Source organism: Microcaecilia unicolor, chromosome 2, assembly GCF_901765095.1.
Source record: "Microcaecilia unicolor chromosome 2, aMicUni1.1, whole genome shotgun sequence".
Classification (NCBI taxonomy): Eukaryota; Metazoa; Chordata; class Amphibia; order Gymnophiona; family Siphonopidae; genus Microcaecilia; species Microcaecilia unicolor.
In genome coordinates this window covers 436,030,560-436,049,326 of record NC_044032.1, presented here as the reverse complement: position 1 = coordinate 436,049,326, position 18,767 = coordinate 436,030,560, and the positions used below count along the sequence as shown (strand labels likewise).

The 18,767-nt window shown below is 46.8% G+C and overlaps 1 protein-coding gene across 8 annotated transcripts in view; it reads left to right on the top strand.

Moving 5' to 3' along the window:
• The window catches only part of ANK2 (ankyrin 2), a 512,604-nt gene that overhangs the window by 183,653 nt on the left and 310,184 nt on the right, over window positions 1-18,767 (top strand). For all 8 annotated transcript variants that reach the window (XM_030190840.1, XM_030190841.1, XM_030190837.1 and 5 more), the window contains 3 exons: window positions 61-159; window positions 10,487-10,585; window positions 18,238-18,435. In XM_030190840.1, coding sequence (XP_030046700.1) covers window positions 61-159; window positions 10,487-10,585; window positions 18,238-18,435 — 396 coding nt within the window. The remainder of the gene's footprint in view (window positions 1-60; window positions 160-10,486; window positions 10,586-18,237; window positions 18,436-18,767) is intronic.

Below are 18,767 nucleotides of genomic sequence, written 5' to 3'. Positions count from 1 at the left end.
GCTATGAAAATGTACTTTCATGCTTGGCCTTGCTCTGAGTTTATTCTTCTTGTTCCACAGAATGGGATCACCCCTCTGCATGTTGCATCTAAAAGAGGAAACACAAATATGGTGAGGCTCTTGCTGGACCGTGGAGGGCAGATCGATGCCAAAACAAGGGTAAGTGTCCCCAGTGATCCAGTCTTCTTTCTTGTTCAGTACGGAACCAGCAAGAAATTGAGGCATAGTTATGGTGTCTGCAACTCTCTCTTTCTTATGGAAAGCCATGAATAAGATACAAAGCTTGTCCATAAAATATGCATATATATCGATGACCTGCCATGAACGATGTTGAGAGAGCTTTCATTCTGGGCATATTTGAGGAAAAAGAGAATGTTTTTTGGTTGCCAAACATTTCAAATATGGACCTTATTTTATTGCTAACCGTAATGCTGAGAAGAATTATGAGCACACTCAATGTGGAGACTCTTGCAAAGGCTTTTTCTGTCAGACATTTTCATTTTTAAGAGCTTGCTCATAGGCTAATAGCCACATATGACATACAAGTATTCCAGGACAAAATGACATAGCACAGAATGGCTCATAGAGCCTGCACAAGCATGATCACGAGGCTCTTTGACTAATGCGTGCTCAAAAGCTTTTTGCTTAATTTTTATTTTGTTTTGGTTGCTTTCTAACTTAAAGCTATATGAGGCAGTTGGTTTGACGATGTCATGGCAACACTGCACATTCTACTACCCAGGTCTGCTTTTGCCTTGTACTATAGATATCACTATGTGGTGTGATGGTTTGGTGCCTTTGCCCTGGTTTTTATGACACGTAGTCTTGGTGTCTTTTTCTTTTCTCTCGCTTTGTCCGCATGTCTTGTGCTTTGCTATGGCTGTTGGTATGTACTATAGAGTACTAAGCAGGTAGGTTCACTTTTGCATGCCTGTATGTGTTGCATTTAAGGAAGAAGGATTCTGGCTTCTCCTCTTCCTAGTCACTAACATTCTATTCTTGCAACATTTCCTGCATCCTGTTATGGAACCTGGTTTCCAGCAAGGCAGGACAACAATGAAACACCACAGATGACTTCTGATGAGTTTGGGGAGCGGAGCCCTTTTTATTTCTCTGCCACATCAGGTTATCAAATGTCACGTTAGAGCTAGCCTGCTACTTGTCAAAAATTTGCTTCTCTTATTTTAATCATCAGTTTTTCATTGCTACTGCTTCTGCTAATGCATGGAGAATAAAAATTAAAACAAAGGGTTTGATATTCAGTGCTATTTAACCAGTCTGAAATGTCTCCTGGCCAGTTAAAATAGCGCTTAGCCAGCTATGCACTAATATTCAGCATGAGATTGCCATTGATCTGCAAATATTCAAGCGCTGGCCAGCTACATGTAGTGGGCAAATAGGACTACATAAATAGGAGTCCTATCTTTGCTCACTGTTAACATAACTGGCCAGCACTGAATATTCACACAGCTGGTTAAGTTAGAGCTGGCCAAAAAAACTCTGGACATTCAATGCCGGTCACTGCAAACAGTCTGGCATTGGCTATCTGGGGTCAGCGCCACTGGTGGCAGCTAACCACACTGCCTGCCGCCAGCTGAATATTGGGGAGGAGTCTGTATTTACAAATATGAACCTGGATTGTAATCCTCACATTACTACTGAGATAATTCGTCATAGACATTCTGATGAAATCCATGATTGAGTTCCAGCATACAACAAATTACAGATGAGATTTTTTTTAGTCCCTCAGATTAGGACATTTCTCCTACTTCACATTATACAACTGCTACTCTGACTTTTCATTTCTACTTCTCTGGGAATCTCCCTTCTAGCTTCTTCACAAGAAAAGTTTGCTTTCTTCATTTTTCTAGTCAGGAATTTGTGACTTTGCCCATAGTTCAGAGTTCGGGTACTAAATGTCTCTGGGCTCCTAGCATGTTCATTAGATTGGTCATGTTGCATTCTAGATACCATCCAAACCCACTTCTCCCCTTTATCCTTTCACTGTTTCTGTGAATAACACTGTCATCCTCCCAGTCCTCTCAGCCTGTGACCTTGGGATTAGCTTTGATTTCTCTGCCTCCTCACACATGTATCTGTACAAGAGGTAATTCTTTGTGGGTGCCACCATTTAGGCACCCCAATGTCATGCAGTGAGAGTCTATTCTGTAGTGACATCTGGGCAGCCAGATGCCATTATAGAATACTAGTGTAACCTGCCAGTGTGTCTGACATTTAGCAACCCACCGTTACACTAACCATAGACCTGGCATAACTATATGCATGTAGATGCAGCAGGAGCATGCATAATTTATTCTGTAGACCACCTTGGGTGAATCTCTTCATTAAGGCAGTTAATAAATCCCAATAAATAAATACATTCCATATCATCAAGCTGATCAATCCATAGACTGGTGGGTTGTGTCCATCTACCAGCAGGTGGAGATAGAGAGCAAACTTTTGCCTCCCTATATGTGGTCATGTGCTGCTGGAAACTCCTCAGTATGTTCTCTATCTCAGCAGGTGGTGGTCACACACAGCAGCAGCTCTGGCTAGGCCTCCAAGCCTAATTTTTTAGGTTTTGTTGAGTGCCTGGGGTTGAGGGCTCTTTTGAGCAAGTGCAAACCTGGTGGTGCCAGGTCCCTCCTTTTCTCCCCCCTCCCGCTGGCTCCGTTAAAAAAAAAAAAAAAAAAAAAAATTTTGAATGGCCTTAAAGGCGTTTATTTCGACGTTTATTTAAGCGTCTATTGCAGCTACTCACTGGGACACCAGGTCGTTACAACTCGGAGCGGACAGCAGGTAATTTTTACCTTTTTATAGCGGGCAGGGGGTTCCCAGATTCTTCTCCTCGTGGCATATGGCGTCGGAGGGCGAGGGCGCAAAGGGTCGCTCCCCGGGTCGCTTGAGCGCTTCTAGAGGGGATGCGGGGGTCTTAAAGCCTGATTCGCCCTTGTTGGGTGACAGTTTCGTGACCGATGAATGTCCCGGTCCTTCCTCCGGCGTGGCGGTTTTTCCCGCCATAAACGCCCATCCCCCGCTCCTCGCCTCCGCCATCTTGGCCGGCCACGCGGCTCGGACGGCTTCTTCTTGGGCCGCCCTTGAGGTTGGAGACATTAATGCCATGAATGCCCTTAATTTGGGCGACGGCACAGAAGCAGCTAAAGTTAAGAGCCGTTCTTCCCGCGCGGCTCCTTCGCGGAGTTTCGCGCCGGACGCCATTTTGGATGCGCAGCATGTCTCTCCCCCGCTATTGCGAGCGCCGGTTGAGGGTGCGTCTAGGGCTGTTGCCCAGGCTGCGGAAGTGCACAGTCTGGGGGGTTTCTCCCCCGAGTTTGTTTTGCTGCTGCATCAGGCCTTCCTCATGCACAACGCTGCCCCTGCTCCCTCGTCTGGTAAAGAGGTTGAGGTTCCCAGAGGTAAACGTCCTCGGGTTGATTCCCAGGCCTTGGAGGAATTTGTCTCCTCCGATGTAGATGAGGGCAGTGTGTCTGAGGTCTCCCAACGGTCCTTTGCGGATTCCTTGGAGGAGACGGATCCCCGCTCGGTTGGAGCGGATGACCCCTCTGCAGCGCGGCTTTTTAGCCCAGAGGATTTGCCCAACCTGTTGTTACAGGCCATGGACACTTTGAAGATTTCCTCTCCGGAGGACGTCTCTCCCTCAGCCCCTGTTGGCTCTGCCATTATGCTGGGGACGAAGCGCCCGCCTAGAACCTTCCACGTGCATGATGCCATGCACACCTTAATTTCGGCTCAATGGGATGTCCCAGAAGCGAGCCTTAAAGTGGCTAGGGCTATGTCCCGCCTCTATCCTTTGGCTGTGAGTGAACGTGAGGCCTATCTGTGGCCTACCGTGGATTCTTTAATCACTGCGGTGACTAAGAAAACGGCGTTGCCGGTGGAAGGTGGCACGGCCCTAAAGGACGCCCAAGACAGAAGATTGGAGGCGGTATTAAGGTCGTCCTTTGAGGCGGCTGCTTTAAGTTTGCAGGCCTCAGTTTGCGGCTCCTATGTGGCCAGGGCGTGCCTGACTATGGTGCAGCGGGCTTCCCCCTCGGATCATTCCTTGAGGGCTGATTGGCCGGCCCTGGAATCGGGCTTAGCCTATTTGGCAGACTTGCTGTATGATGTCTTGAGGGCCTCAGCGAAAGGCATGGCTCAGACAATCTCTGCGCGGCGGTGGCTTTGGCTGAAACATTGGTCTGCTGACCACGCCTCTAAATCCCGCCTGGCTAGGTTGCCTTTTAAAGGCAAGCTGCTCTTTGGGGTCGAGCTGGACAAAATCGTGACCGATCTCGGCACGTCTAAGGGCAAGAAATTACCAGAGGTCAGGGCTCGGGCTAGTACTCGTCCCGGTACCTCCAGAGGACGGTTGCAGGAAGCCCGTCGGTACCGCCCGGGCAAGTCGGGTTCCTCTGCCCCCTCTTCCTTCAAGAGGAATTTCTCCCCCAAGCAGCATTCCTTTCGCAGAGACCGCCGTCCCGGAGGTGCTCCCTCCGGTCCTCCCCCAGGGTCTCGTACCCAATGACGGGGTCTTGGTCCACGCCCCAGTGCAGATTGGAGGACGGCTGTCCTCGTTTCTGGGCGAGTGGACCACAATAACTTCAGACGCGTGGGTGCTGGAAGTCATCAGAGACGGCTACAAACTGGAGTTCTGCCGACCCTTAAAAGACGGGTTTGTACTCTCTCCCTGCAAGTCTCCGGTCAAAGCTGTGGCAGTGCAGCAGACCTTGGACAATCTGATCCGCCTGGGCGCGGTCGTTCCGGTGCCAGAAAGTCAGCTTGGCAAGGGACGTTACTCCATTTACTTTGTGGTACCAAAGAAAGGAGGTTCTGTCCGGCCTATCCTCGATCTCAAAGGGGTCAATCGGGCCTTGAAAGTGCGGCACTTTCGCATGGAGACTCTCCGCTCTGTTATAGCGGCAGTGAAGGCAGGAGAGTTCCTGGCATCCTTGGACATCAAGGAAGCGTACCTGCATATTCCCATCTGGCCTCCTCATCAACGCTTTCTGCGTTTTGCAGTCCTAGGACGACACTTCCAGTTCAGAGCCCTCCCTTTCGGGTTGGCTACTGCTCCGCGGACCTTTTCCAAAGTAATGGTGGTCATCGCGGCCTTCCTACGAAAGGAAGGGGTACAAGTCCATCCTTATCTGGACGACTGGTTGATCCGAGCCCCCTCTTATGCAGAGTGCGGCAAAGCTGTGGACCGGGTAGTTGCTCTTTTGAGCTCCCTGGGATGGATCATCAACTGGGAGAAAAGCCAGCTGCGCCCGACTCAGTCCCTGGAGTACCTGGGAGTTCGATTCGACACCCAAGTGGGCAGAGTGTTCCTGCCAGACAATCGGATTGTCAAACTTCAGGCTCAGGTGGACCAGTTCCTAGTAGCCTCTCCCCTTCGGGCTTGGGACTATGTGCAGCTGTTGGGCTCTATGACGGCCACGATGGAAGTTGTGCCCTGGGCCAGGGCTCATATGAGACCACTTCAACACTCTTTGCTGCAGCGCTGGACTCCGATGTCGGAGGATTATGCTGTGCGCCTTCCCTTGGACCCAGCAGTGCGCAAGGCGCTGAGCTGGTGGATGCAGACAGACAAGTTGTCTGCGGGAATGCCTCTGGTGACCCCAGAGTGGATTGTCGTCACGACGGACGCCTCGTTGTCGGGCTGGGGAGCCCACTGCTTGGGAAGGACAGCGCAGGGGCTCTGGTCTCCTGCAGAGGCAAAGTGGTCTATCAACCTCCTGGAACTCAGAGCCATTCGGTTGGCGCTTTTGGAGTTCATCCCGGTACTGGTGTTGAAGCCTGTACGGGTCCTGTCGGACAATGCCACGGCTGTGGCCTATGTCAACCGCCAGGGAGGTACCAAGAGCGCCCCTCTAGCCAAGGAGGCTATGAATCTTTGCCAGTGGTCGGAAGCGAACCTGGAGCAGCTTTCAGCGGCCCACATTGCCGGAGTCATGAATGTCAAGGCGGACTTTCTCAGTCGCCATACCTTGGAGCCCGGAGAGTGGCAGCTATCTGCTCAGGCATTCTTGGACATCACGAAGCGCTGGGGCCAGCCGAGCCTAGATCTGATGGCGTCATCGGCCAATTGCCAAGTGCCGCGCTTTTTCAGCAGAGGACGGGACCCTCGATCCCTGGGAGTAGATGCTCTTCTCCAACAGTGGCCGACTCAAGAGCTTCTCTATGTGTTCCCGCCCTGGCCCATGTTGGGCAGGGTGCTAGACCGGGTGGCAAAGCATCCCGGCAGGGTAATCCTGGTGGGTCCGGATTGGCCCAGACGTCCCTGGTATGCGGACTTGATAAGGCTCTCAGTCGACGATCCTCTGCGGCTGCCAGTGGAGCAGGGCCTGTTGCATCAGGGTCCCGTGGTGATGGAGGATCCCTCCCCCTTTGGTTTTACGGCCTAGCTATTGAGCGGCAGCGTCTGAGAAAGAAGGGCTTCTCAGACAAGGTCATCGCCACTATGCTGAGAGCGAGGAAGCGCTCTACTTCTACTGCTTACGCCAGGGTTTGGCGTATCTTTGCAGCGTGGTGTGAAGCAGGCTCACTTTCTCCCTTCACTGCTCCAATTTCTTCAGTGTTGGCGTTCCTGCAAGAAGGTCTGGAGAAAGGCCTGTCGCTCAGTTCCCTTAAAGTCCAGGTAGCGGCTCTGGCTTGCTTCAGGGGCCACCTGAAGGGTGCTTCCCTGGCTTCGCAGCCAGATGTGGTGCGCTTTCTCAAGGGAGTTAATCACCTGCGCCCTCCTCTGCACTCAGTGGTGCCTGCGTGGAATCTCAACCTGGTGCTAAGAGCATTGCAGAAGCCGCCTTTTGAACCCTTGTCAAGGGCATCTCTGAAAGACCTGACGTTGAAAGCAGTCTTTTTGGTGGCTATCACTTCAGCCAGAAGAGTTTCCGAGCTCCAGGCGCTTTCATGTCGAGAGCCCTTTCTGCAGTTCACTGAGGCAGGAGTGACTATTCGCACAGTGCCTTCCTTCCTGCCCAAGATTGTTTCTCGCTTCCATGTGAATCAGCAGCTCTGTCTCCCTTCCTTTCGTAGGGAGGACTACCCAGAGGAGTACTCTGCTCTTAAATATCTGGATGTGAGACGAGTCATCATCAGATACTTGGAAGTGACCAATGAGTTCCGGAAATCGGATCATCTGTTTGTCCTGTTTGCAGGTCCTCGTAAGGGTCTGCAGGCTGCTAAGCCTACAGTGGCAAGATGGGTCAAGGAAGCCATTGCAGCGGCTTATGTGGCCGCAGGGAAGGTGCCGCCTATCCAGCTGAAGGCTCACTCCACTAGAGCTCAGGCGGCCTCGATGGCAGAGGCCGGGTCCGTCTCCTTGGAAGAGATATGCAAGGCGGCAACTTGGGCTTCGGCTCATACATTCTCCAAGCATTACCGCTTGACTGTGGCTGCACGGGCGGAGGCCCGGTTTGGAGCTTCAGTGTTGAGGTCAGGGATTTCAATGTCCCGCCCTGGGTGAGTACTGCTTCGGTACATCCCACCAGTCTATGGATTGATCAGCTTGATGATATGGAAGGTAAAATTATGTATCATACCTGATAATTTTCTTTCCATTAATCATAGCTGATCAATCCATAGCCCCTCCCAGATATCTGTACTGTTTTTATTCTGGTTGCATTTCAGGTTCAAGTTTAGTCTTCAGTTACTTCAGAAAGACTTCGTGTTCAAGTTTGTTCACTTGGATTCTTCAAGAGTTGAGACGAGTTTGTGTTACAGTGAGCTGCTGCATTCCTCTCCCCTCCGTTTTACAGGGCTGGATTGAGATTTAAATTCTGCCGGCACTCCCTCCCGCTTCGTGCGGCTGTAGGGCAGCTTTGTACCCCTCCCGCTTCGGCGGTGTTAGGGTCAGTCAGCTCCTCCCGCGTTTGCGGTTGCAGGATAAGCCAGATCCCCCCGCATCGGCGGGTGTGGTGTCCCTCCCCCGCTCCGCGGGGATGAGCTGGACGGATTCCCCTCCCCCACTTGTGTGGGGATGAGCTGGGTTAATTCCCCTCCCCCGTTTCGGCGGTGGTGAGCTGGGCAGAGTGTCCCTTCGTGGGTGTAATTCTCTAAGTGCTGAGTCCTGCGGATGAAGCTTTGATATCGACATACTGAGGAGTTTCCGGCAGCACATGACCACATATAGGGAGGCAAAAGTTTGCTCTCTATCTCCACCTGCTGGTAGATGGACACAACCCACCAGTCTATGGATTGATCAGCTATGATTAATGGAAAGAAAATTATCAGGTATGATACATAATTTTACCTTATGTGCAGAAGTGGGAACCTCTGCCATGCCTCCCAATGCCCCAACCTTGTGAATGCCTAGCACCTTCCTTATGGAAAGCTATATCAAAACTAATACCTGCAGAATTGAACTGTTTAATGTAGTTTAATGTAGTTCAAGACTATGCTTCAACGTTTTTATTTCTGGCAGACATCTGATTTTATTGGGAAAGAGGATATAAGGATTTAATAGGACACTGTTAATTAATGTGAAGATAATATTTCTTTGTGTATATTTTTGTGAATGAGTGAGTGTCTTGTGAGACTGTTATTACGTGTTTCCTATTATATGGAATGACATTCCTTTCTTTTAAATTTATGATTTAAATTTTTGTTAACTCCCTTGATCTTTATAACCCAAGCTATATATTAAAAATTTTATAATAAACATAGACATAGGCATAATTTTTAAGCTCCAAAATTAAGATGAATATTCAGCTGAAACCGAGGCTCCAAAATTCTGCTGAAAATAGGGTAGGGGTTTGTGTGTGTTGGGGGGAAGTGGGCTTTTAGGGGTGGATGAAAGCTGTAGCATTTATAGATTGTGCAGGTTGAGGCTTGGGTAGGTAATGATGACGATCATCTGGTTATAGCATGATTATGACAAGATGAGTGTTTTTAGAAAATATGATGTGTTAGATTTGGGTGTTATCTGCTGTTTGTATTGTCTATGTATATCTGTTTTATTGTAAATTGCCCAGAAGTTAGGGTAGGGGGGGGGGTTCATATAAAAGTGCAGGCCAACGAGCTGGTGCAGTAATCAAATTAAGTTTAATGCCGCTGTTGTATATTCAGTGCCGCTATCTATAAAGGTAGCGGACAGAATATGCTTGTAGTGCAGTTCCTGTGCCACCACTACTCAACAGGCCTACACTGAATACAATACTTATCTGGAGAACAGCTGAATCTCATTGCTATCTGGATACATTTTTGCCCACCCTTGCCTCATCCCTTTTTTATTCAGGTAGTATCAGGCTTTTTAACAATTCAAAGAGCCCAATATTATGCATATATTTTCTGAAAACACACAGGTTCACTGGCTGCTGATGAAAGTATAACTTGCTTTGAATATAGGTAATAAATGCAGTAAACCATGCATGTACCTACATTGGGGTTGTGTTGCAGGCAGCTCCCTGTTGTATGTCATTTTCTACCACAATTGAGCACTCTTTGTTGTGTATTGCTGTGTTGAGAGAGCCCTCGTCTCTGTAAGTGCATGGCATTTCTTGCAAGAGAGTTGTTTAATCTCACCAGGCCTTGTCAATGTGTGTGTCGTCATTGTCGTTCATCATTTGTCATTCTATGGGCCTTATTCAAAAAAGGGATTTTTTCCCATTCTGTGCCTGTGCCATTGATGAATAAGGCCCTGCATTGTTTCAGAAATTTTTATTTGTCTTTGAACTTAAACTCTTAACAAAATTGCTCAGTTTTTAAATGTTTCATTGGCAATTTCTTCAGCTAATGCTGCTGTGTCCAGGCAGTGGGCAGATAGGGCAAGATTTTGTGGGCCAGGAAGTTTTACAGTGGGAAAAAACCCCCACTCTAGTTGTTCTGCTGTCACAGCAGCTTGAGCGGAAGGGGTTGTCAGAACTTTCATTGGCCACAGCTCAAGGACTTTTCCACTGCTACTGCTTTCCTCTTTGTGCTTTTGAAAGATTCTACAAAGTACGTTTCCAGGCATGGGCATGAACCATTTCTTTTGGCATCAAACTTTGCAGAGCTGGTTTTGATTTGTCAGGTCATTAAGCTTCAAAGAATAATAATGACTGTTCCTTCTGCAGGGACATTGAGCACGAGGGCCACTAACTGCAGGTGGATAATGCATGTATGTTGCAAAGTCACGTTTTTACGTAGAACACTTCCTTAGATACACCAATGTTGACTTAACTATGTGAAAGCTGGTTACCAGTTAGATGTCATACACACACAGAAAATTTGGCTAAAAGTAGTGATAGCTTTATAAAGTTTTATGTCCTTCATCTTTTTGAAAATGTGCTGATTTTTTGACTTGGAGAAGTCTATTCATTCTCTTTAAGTCCTTGTCTACTGGAAATATGTAAGAATTGACAGCCTTTACTGCAAGTTTGTGCGTTACCGATCATCTTTTTTTCTGGGGCTAGGCTTCAGAAGGCTGGTTAGTGGAGTTCTGCGGTCTGTTACACCCTCATTATAGAGAGACACATGTTATTAACTTCTCCTTACTTTTTCCCACTAGGATGGACTGACTCCACTCCATTGTGCTGCACGAAGTGGACATGACCAAGTGGTAGAAGTTCTCTTGGAAAGAGGAGCCCCAATACTTGCCCGGACCAAGGTGTGTCAGTTATTAAGACAACAAGAGAACAACTTCAGTTCCATTAAATTAAGTAACTGTTGTTAACATTAAACCACCCACTATTCAAAGCAATTTCATTGGACAGGAAGGGAGGTGGTCCTGTTATGTTAAATATTTTTTCACTCAAAGAATAGTTAAGCTCTGGAACTCACTATAGTAACAGTGGTTAGCGTATCTGGATTTAAAAAAGGTTTGGACACGTTCCTGGAGGAAAAGACTGTAGTCCGTTATTGAGATGGACATAGGGGAAGCCGCTGCTTGCCCTGGGATTGGTAGCATGGAATGTTTCTACTAATTGGGTTTCTACCAGGTACTTGTGACCTGGATTGGCCACTGTTAGAAGGAGGATATTGAGCTGGATGAACCATTGGTCTGACCCAGTATGGCTATTCTTATGTTCTTATGTGACCACCTAAGCGCTAATATTCAGTGGCAGTTAACGGGATAGTGCTGCTGAATATCACCACAGACTGCCCCCTGCACTTTTGGGTTAGTGCCAGGGCAGCCTGTAGGTGGCTCAAGTTAATACAGAAAAAAATGCTGTCCTAACTTTTGGCTGTAAGCTAACTGGGCACCGGTCTGAATATTGGTAGGTGCCCAGTTAACTTCTGGTAGTGACATTGGGGCATCTGGGTCACCCTCCCAGCCCCGATACCCCTCCCCCCCCCAAGGAAACAGACATGCAAGCCAAGCCCCCACCCTCGATCCCACTCTCTCCCCCTCCACCTGAAGTAAACTGACATGCAGGCTGAGCCCCTACCCCCGATCTCTTCTCCCTCCCCCTTGAAGGAAACTGATAAGTGAGCTGAGCTCCTCCCATACTTCCATCCCTATAGCCCCCCCCCCCCCCAGGCCTACCTTGAAACTCCCTGGTGGGCTAGGGGCATATGGGCAGGAGTAATGGCTGTTAGCAATAGTCACATGAAAATGCCTTGAAACCTGCAAAACATCTAAGTTAGGCGTTTTCCCTGGAATTCTTTTTTTTTTTTTAATTTTTTTTTATTAAGCTTTTTAACAAACATAATTTCACCTTTATGAATGATAATACACAAATTGGAAATCACACTTAATCAAACATATAATAAACTAGTACGTTTCAACTAATTATCGACCTCAATATTAAGAAATCAGATCAAGATGTAAGATTACTTAAATAATCTAAAGGAAATAATTATGTATTAATAACTTTACCCATGAAGCACATGCCCTGGATTCTTCACTCAAAAGCTGTTAAACAGTGTACATATGGGACTATACCACCACCTGAACTCCTTCTCTACTAAGCAGAAATTCCTCCAGTTGTTTGGGGTCAAAAAACTGAAATTGTTTAGATTGAAATACAATTCTGCAAACACAGGGAAATTTCAATAGGAAGCTAGCTCCTATCGCCACAGTTCTTGGGCGCAGGGTCAAAAAGGCCTTGCGCCTCTTTTGAGTCTCTCTTGATAAGTCCGGGTAAATCCTTATTTTTGACCCCAAAAACATAGAATCTAAATGTCTCAAAGAAAGTCTCAAAACTGCATCCCTATCCATCTCTAATGCAAAAGAGACTAAAAAAGTTGCTCTTTTGGTAATAACCTCCAAAGAGGACTCCAAAAAGGTTGTCAGGTTCATCGCTTCTCCACCTTGAGGAAACTTTGATTCAGTTTGCAAATAATAAGCTCTAGTTATTGGTGGTAGTGAGTTGTCTGACATATCCAGTATTTCAACAAGATATTTCTTAACCATTTGTACCGGAGTAACCAATGGTGAACTTGGAAAATTTATTAGCCTCAAATTTAAGCGTTTAGACTGATTTTCAAGATATTCTAACCGCCTTTGAGTAAAATTCTTATCCTTTATCAAAGTTTGTCCCACAAGTTCCATTTTTTGAGTTCTTTCCGTAAGAGATTTTACTGCGGCAGTTTGAAATTCAGTCAGTTGCAATTGGGATAAAGCAGTTTCTGACAAAGTTTTGATGGTTACAGCATTCTTAGTAATTGCAGCTTGTAAAGAGGTGTGGGCAGTAAAGGTCAAGTCCCAAAGTGACTCTAGCGTCACTACGGCTGATTTTTTCATTTTCTCCAGATTCAACTCAGGAAGGGGTGCTTTGGCAGCGTTTTCCAGGATACTCACAGTCTGTAACGACAGCATAGGAGCAGAGATCACCTCTGGAGCTTTCAGGCTGCCCGCACTCCGTTCTCCCTCGGTCTCCCGACGGCTTCCTCCCTGCTCGGTCTGTAATCCACTTCGGGTCAGAACGTCAGGACTCATCAGTAGATAACCATTTCCCGGTTGTGGAGGAGCCGCACGTTCGACGGGGCTAAGAGAAGCCCCGTCTACACTGTCGGCCAACTTCACAGCGTTAGCCTCAGCTACAGGAGTAGAAGCTTGTCCAGGACCTGGCGCGATTCCAAAATCCTCCATTTTTGCCTGGCGAAGTTGGCTTGACCCGCCAGGGAGAGAGGGAATCTCCCTGACCTTGCCTCTCCTTTTCCCCATCTAGAGGGTCAGGTAAGGAGCGAACTTGCTTGGTGTTTAGGGAGAAGAGTGGGTCGCGTCTAGCTGTGCTTCTCACATAGCCGCCATCTTGATCCGTTTTCCCTGGAATTCTATATATCATGCTGAGATTTCCACATGGAAATAAAAGCGTAATAATAACAGTGCACTTACCTTGATTAGTTAACAAGCTAATCAGTGCTGATAATTGAATGTTACAAGCAATTATCAGCACTATTTGACATTAATTAGAGTCTACTCGCACTACTTGCTAAATGTATTCTGTAATGTGGTGCGCATAAATTTTAAGTCGCTCAGAATTTTCAGGCGCCATCTGTAGAATCTAGCCCTTTGTGCTGCTTTTTTTTTTGTATGAAGTTCAATTTTTGCGAAGCCAGTTAGTAAAAGTACACTTCATGATAGTAAACTTTTACATGAAAGTTTATATAAATTTGGCCTTGATGACTTACTGTGATTCAGACAACGAAAGAAACAAGTGGAAAAACAAGTTGTTTTTCCACTTGTTTCTTTCGTTGTTGGACTTCTGTGGAAATTTTTGGACCTTTTTTTGATATTTACTGTGATTCAGAGTCATGCAGAGCAGCTTATTAATGTACAAAAATATGAAAATGAGCATGCAAATAAGGCTTCATGGGGTTGTTACCGAAAAAGTAGTTATTTTTTTTCCAAGAGCTGAGGAACAAAGTGCCTTTCATGTAGCAGCATGAGAGCATTAAAGGGCCCATAAGTCCTTTAAATTAAAGGACCCCTCCTGATATGGTCCTTGGGATATCTCAACTTCCTGGTGGCCCAGAGGGCCCAGTGCACCCTAAGCCCCAATGCAGGGCTGAAACATAGTTTAAAGCCTATGGGGACAGACTTAAAGATCTCAATATGTATATTTTGTAAAAAGGGCAGGAGAGGGGAGATGTGATACAGACATTTAAATACCTACATGGCATAAATGCACAGGAGGCAAGTCTCTTTCAATTGAAAGGAAGCCCTGGAATGAGGGGGCATAGGGTGAAGGTGAAAGGGGATAAACTTAGAAGTAATCCAAGGAAGGGTGGTGAATTGGTAGAACAGCCTCCAGGTGGAGGTGGTGGTGTTGGAGACAAAAACTATCTTATTTCAAGCAAGCTTGGGACAAGTACATTATATCTCTAAGGGAGAGGAAGGGATAGTTGATGGTATGGATGAGCAGACTGGATATTTAGTCTTTTTTTCTGGTCTGCTCACTTTTCCCATTTCAAGGCTAAATTTAAATTCAAAAGTAAAACGCAGCATTTTTCTGACTGCCTTTGGCAGCACTAACCATTGAAATGACAAGTTAGCCCCGAACAATTGATTTAACCAGCCAGGAGCTGTTTCTAGCTGGTTAAATCTCTTTGACCCCCATAGTGTTATGATAAGGCAACTCTGTCAGTGAAACTGATCGGCAATAACGTTGACATTCCAAGTAGCAACCAGTAACATGTTCCATGCTTATAATTAGGGCTACAGGTGTACCAGCAGTAGTGTATATTTAAGTGAGGGTATATAATAACCCAGAAAGAAAATATAATACAATGCAAAGTACTTACTTTCCACATCTTACCAAAAGTCTAGAGCTGATTACAAAAGATAGAAGGGGAGGAAAACCAGTCCCTGAAGAAAGAAAATTGTTAATGATGAATAATCATATAGTCAAAAACTTTTCAAATGAGAAAGTTTTCAGTAATTTCCTAAATCTGGGATAAGAAAATTCCAATCTAATTTCTAATGTAGAGAGTTCCAGATTTTAACAGCCTGACTTAAAATTTAAGCTGTAAAACATCTTTTGTGTCTAACATTTTTTCTCCGAGGACAAGCAGGCTGCTTGTTCTCACATGTTGGTCGACGTCCGCGTCGGCCCAGGAACTGGCATTTTGCCAGCAGAATAAAACAAAGTTTTGCTAGAGTCTTCTAGCGCGTGAATCGCACGCACTGCGCATGCGCGGACGACTTCCCACCTGTCGCATGAGCATGCTTCCTCAGTTCTTTTTTGTCCGCGACGACATGACAGGATTTTTTCTGCTTTTCTCGTTCTTGGCCCAGGAACAGAGTCTGACGACTATTCTTTTGTTCCTTTTACTTCTTTTATTATTTTAGTCATTTTCTTTTAAAAAATAAAAATAAATAAAATTCCTGTAGTTACTTTTAGTATTTTTTTCCCTATTTTAAGTTTACTTTCTTTTCGACACGGCCGGCCTTTAGGCCACGTGGTCGGGTTTTCTCCCTTTTTGTGCCCTTCCCTTTTTTTGGCACAATCGCGTTGTTTGATTTTGCCGAAGCCGTTTTTCCTTCCATGTCATCAAAGACACCCAGCGGCTTCAAGAGTTGTACACAGTGCAACCGGACTATCTCAGGTACCGATACCCACACCTGGTGTATCTAATGCCTTGGGCCCGACCATAGCCCAGCCGCTTGTAGTCTGTCGTCATATGAAGAAACGGACCCAAGCGTCTCGAGAAGCCCAACAAGAAAAACTTTTAGGGGCTCAGTCCGGTCCTTCGACGTCGATATCGACATCGGTACTGAGGTTGGCGGCGTCGACATCGACAGGAGTATCGATGTCGGGAAGAAAGGTAATGGCTGCTGAGAGACCAACTGGTGCTGGGAGCAGTGAGGCATCGAATGGGTCTCCACCTGCCTCGAGGCCTTCTGTTATGCAGGCCCCCTGGGACCGACCTTCGTCAGACCCGGCCCCGAAGAGACATGAGGATTCCACGTCCTCCTCATCGGTACTGAGGAGTCTCGATGACGGTCATCGAGCGAAGGCGAAGAAGCACTGTCATCGTTCTCCTTCAATATACGGTACCGTATGTTGAAGGGGCGTCGAGAGAGTCTGCACCTGAGAAGCATTGGCGCCGAGCGGATCGCTCCCCCTCGATACAGGAGGTGCCGATGCATCGGTCTCCTAGCAGCCCAGTACCTGCTCCCGAGCCTCCATGGATTCTGACACCGCCTGTTCCACCGACCCTGCAGCCTTTTCCAATGGAGGCTCTCGACGAGCGCATCCGGGCCTTATATCCAAAACTTCTGGAGGGACTGCTACGACAGTCAGCTTCAGTGTCGAGGGTGCCTGAGCCTTCTGTTCCTGCTGCTGCAGCGGTGTCTGGCCCTTCGCCTGCGGTGAGGTCCCTGACCACGATGCCGCTTCCAGCATCCTCGTCGGCTGCCACCCAGGTCGACTCCCCTTCAACGTCGGTGGAGGGAGCTTCGCCGTAGTCGGACAGGACATCAACCTCTCAACATCGCCATAGAGGACATCGTTCATTGTCGAAGCACCTTAACTCAGGTTCTATCCGATACTGAGCAGGAGCGTTCGTGGGAGTCAGAAGAGGATCCCAGGTACTTCTCTTCTGATGAGCCCTTTGGGATTCCCTTTGATCCTTCCCCTCCACCAGAAAGGAGACTATCTCCACCGGAGAGTCTGTCCTTTTCCTCTTTTGTCCGGGAAATTGCTACGGCTATTCCCTTCCCTGTGGAAGTTGAAGATGAGCCCAGGACTGAGATGCTTGAGGTCCTGGATTATTCTTCTCCACCTAAAGAGGCTGTGACAGGCCCTTTGCATAAGGTACTGAAGGAAGTCCTTATGCGAAACTGGTCAGCCCCTCTGTCTGGCCCCGAGGTCCCGAAAAAAGCTGAATCCCAGTATCGGATCCATGGTGAACCTGGGTTGATGAGGTCTCAGTTACCTCACAATTCCATGGTGGTGGACTCTGTCCTCAAAAAAGTCAGGAGTACTAGAGACTATGCTTCGACACCCCCAGGCAGAAAGGCTAGAACTCTTGACTCTTTTGGGAGGAAGACGTACCAGGCCGCTATGCTCACCGCCAAGATCCAGTCTTATCAGCTCTTCATGAGCGTGCACTTGCGGAACTCGATACGGCAACTGTCGAGCTTGGTTGATGCACTCCCTACGGAGCTGGCCGAGCCTTTTCACCAGGTGGTCAGGCAGTAGAAGGCTTGTCGAAACTTCCTGGCCAGGGGTACTTTTGACACTTTTGATGTGGCATCCATAGTTGCTGCTCAAGGTATAGTGATGCGCAGACTCTCATGGCTGCGTGTCTCTGACCTGGATCATTCTGTCTAGCAGCGAATGGCGGATGTTCCTTGCTGGGGGGATCATCTTTTTGGTGAAAAAGCAGAGGCTTGATGAGTCTTGGCAAACTCTCTATGAAATTTCTAATCTTGGCATCTGGCATACCTCCCAGGACATTATGTCTGGTCAGCAAATGGAAGTCTCTGTATCCCTAAGAAATGAATTGCCAATGACCATTACCTTTCGCCTCCTATTGGTGACTGATTCAGCAACTTTGGGGATTTCGAGCTTCGATTCCTCTTCTCCCTGGGATGTTCTCACCTCATCCACTTCGAGGGCTGCATACCAGCTCTTCAGTTCGAGGGCAGGTGGAGTTGTGGTATCAATTCCACAGGGTCTTGTGATCTGTGTCCAGTTGTTTTCTTTATGCACAATTGCTTCTTTCCCTCTGTTGGATATCTTTGATGCCTAAACCTTGCCAATTCCTCTCTCAGTTCCTCCCCTTCTTTTATGAGGGATTCAAGCTGCAAACATCCTACAAATGGAACTGGTCTCTCACTTTGAATTATACTTTCCATCTAGACAGAGGCAGAAGCTGTTTTTTGGCAACAGCTTTGGTGATATGATGTTTTGTAGCCATACTTTAATTGAATAAATTTTTGCCCCAATAAAACTGTATTCCTTTCAGTAGGTCTTCTCTCAGCACCTCCTCATAAAAGAAATGGCTTTTCTAAAATCTCTACTTGGATGCGCTGGGCCGTTTATTCAAATAAACATATGCAAATGAGGTAAGGGTGAAGAGTGACACTTCCTAAAATACTAATTTAAGTTCACTCTATTTTTTTTAGACCCTGATGTTTTTACCAACTTGTAAGACCTTTCTTTGAGTTGATTTTCCCAGATAATTATTTTATTGCTTAATTCCTCCTTCACAGTCTATAACAGAAATATTCATGTGCTGAAAAGATCATTTGCTATCCGGTCTCCTGTATATGCCATAAATTTCCTCATACCCAGATTTCTGTTGCATGAGTGTTACTAGTTATAAGCTAGCTGGTTACTTGTTTACCTTGCTTTGTTTCTACAGAATGGACTTTCTCCATTACACATGGCAGCTCAGGGGGACCATGTAGACTGTGTGAAACACCTGCTGCAGCACAAAGCTCCCGTTGATGATGTTACCCTGGACTATCTGACTGCCCTGCATGTAGCTGCTCACTGCGGCCATTATCGAGTGACCAAACTCCTCCTGGACAAAAGAGCCAATCCCAATGCCCGTGCCCTGGTAAAGCTGTCATAGCACATTGATCTTACACACAGTAAATAAGACAAGCATCATGATATTCTGAAGTGTGCAGGTTTCCATTTAGCAGGGTTACGCTTGTGTGGGCGTATTATTTATATTTATTTTTCTGTGTTTAATCCTATTGTCCAAGGATTTTCCTTGAGATCACCAGATGGGGTAAAGCCCTTTGTAGGTACTTCACTTGATTTAATGTCTTGCTGCTTGATAATGCTGTTATATGTTTTCAGTCCTTTTGAAGCCTGGGAAATTGTTGATGGACACTGTGATATATTTGCAAAAGGGAATTATGCATTGATAAGATCATTTTTTTT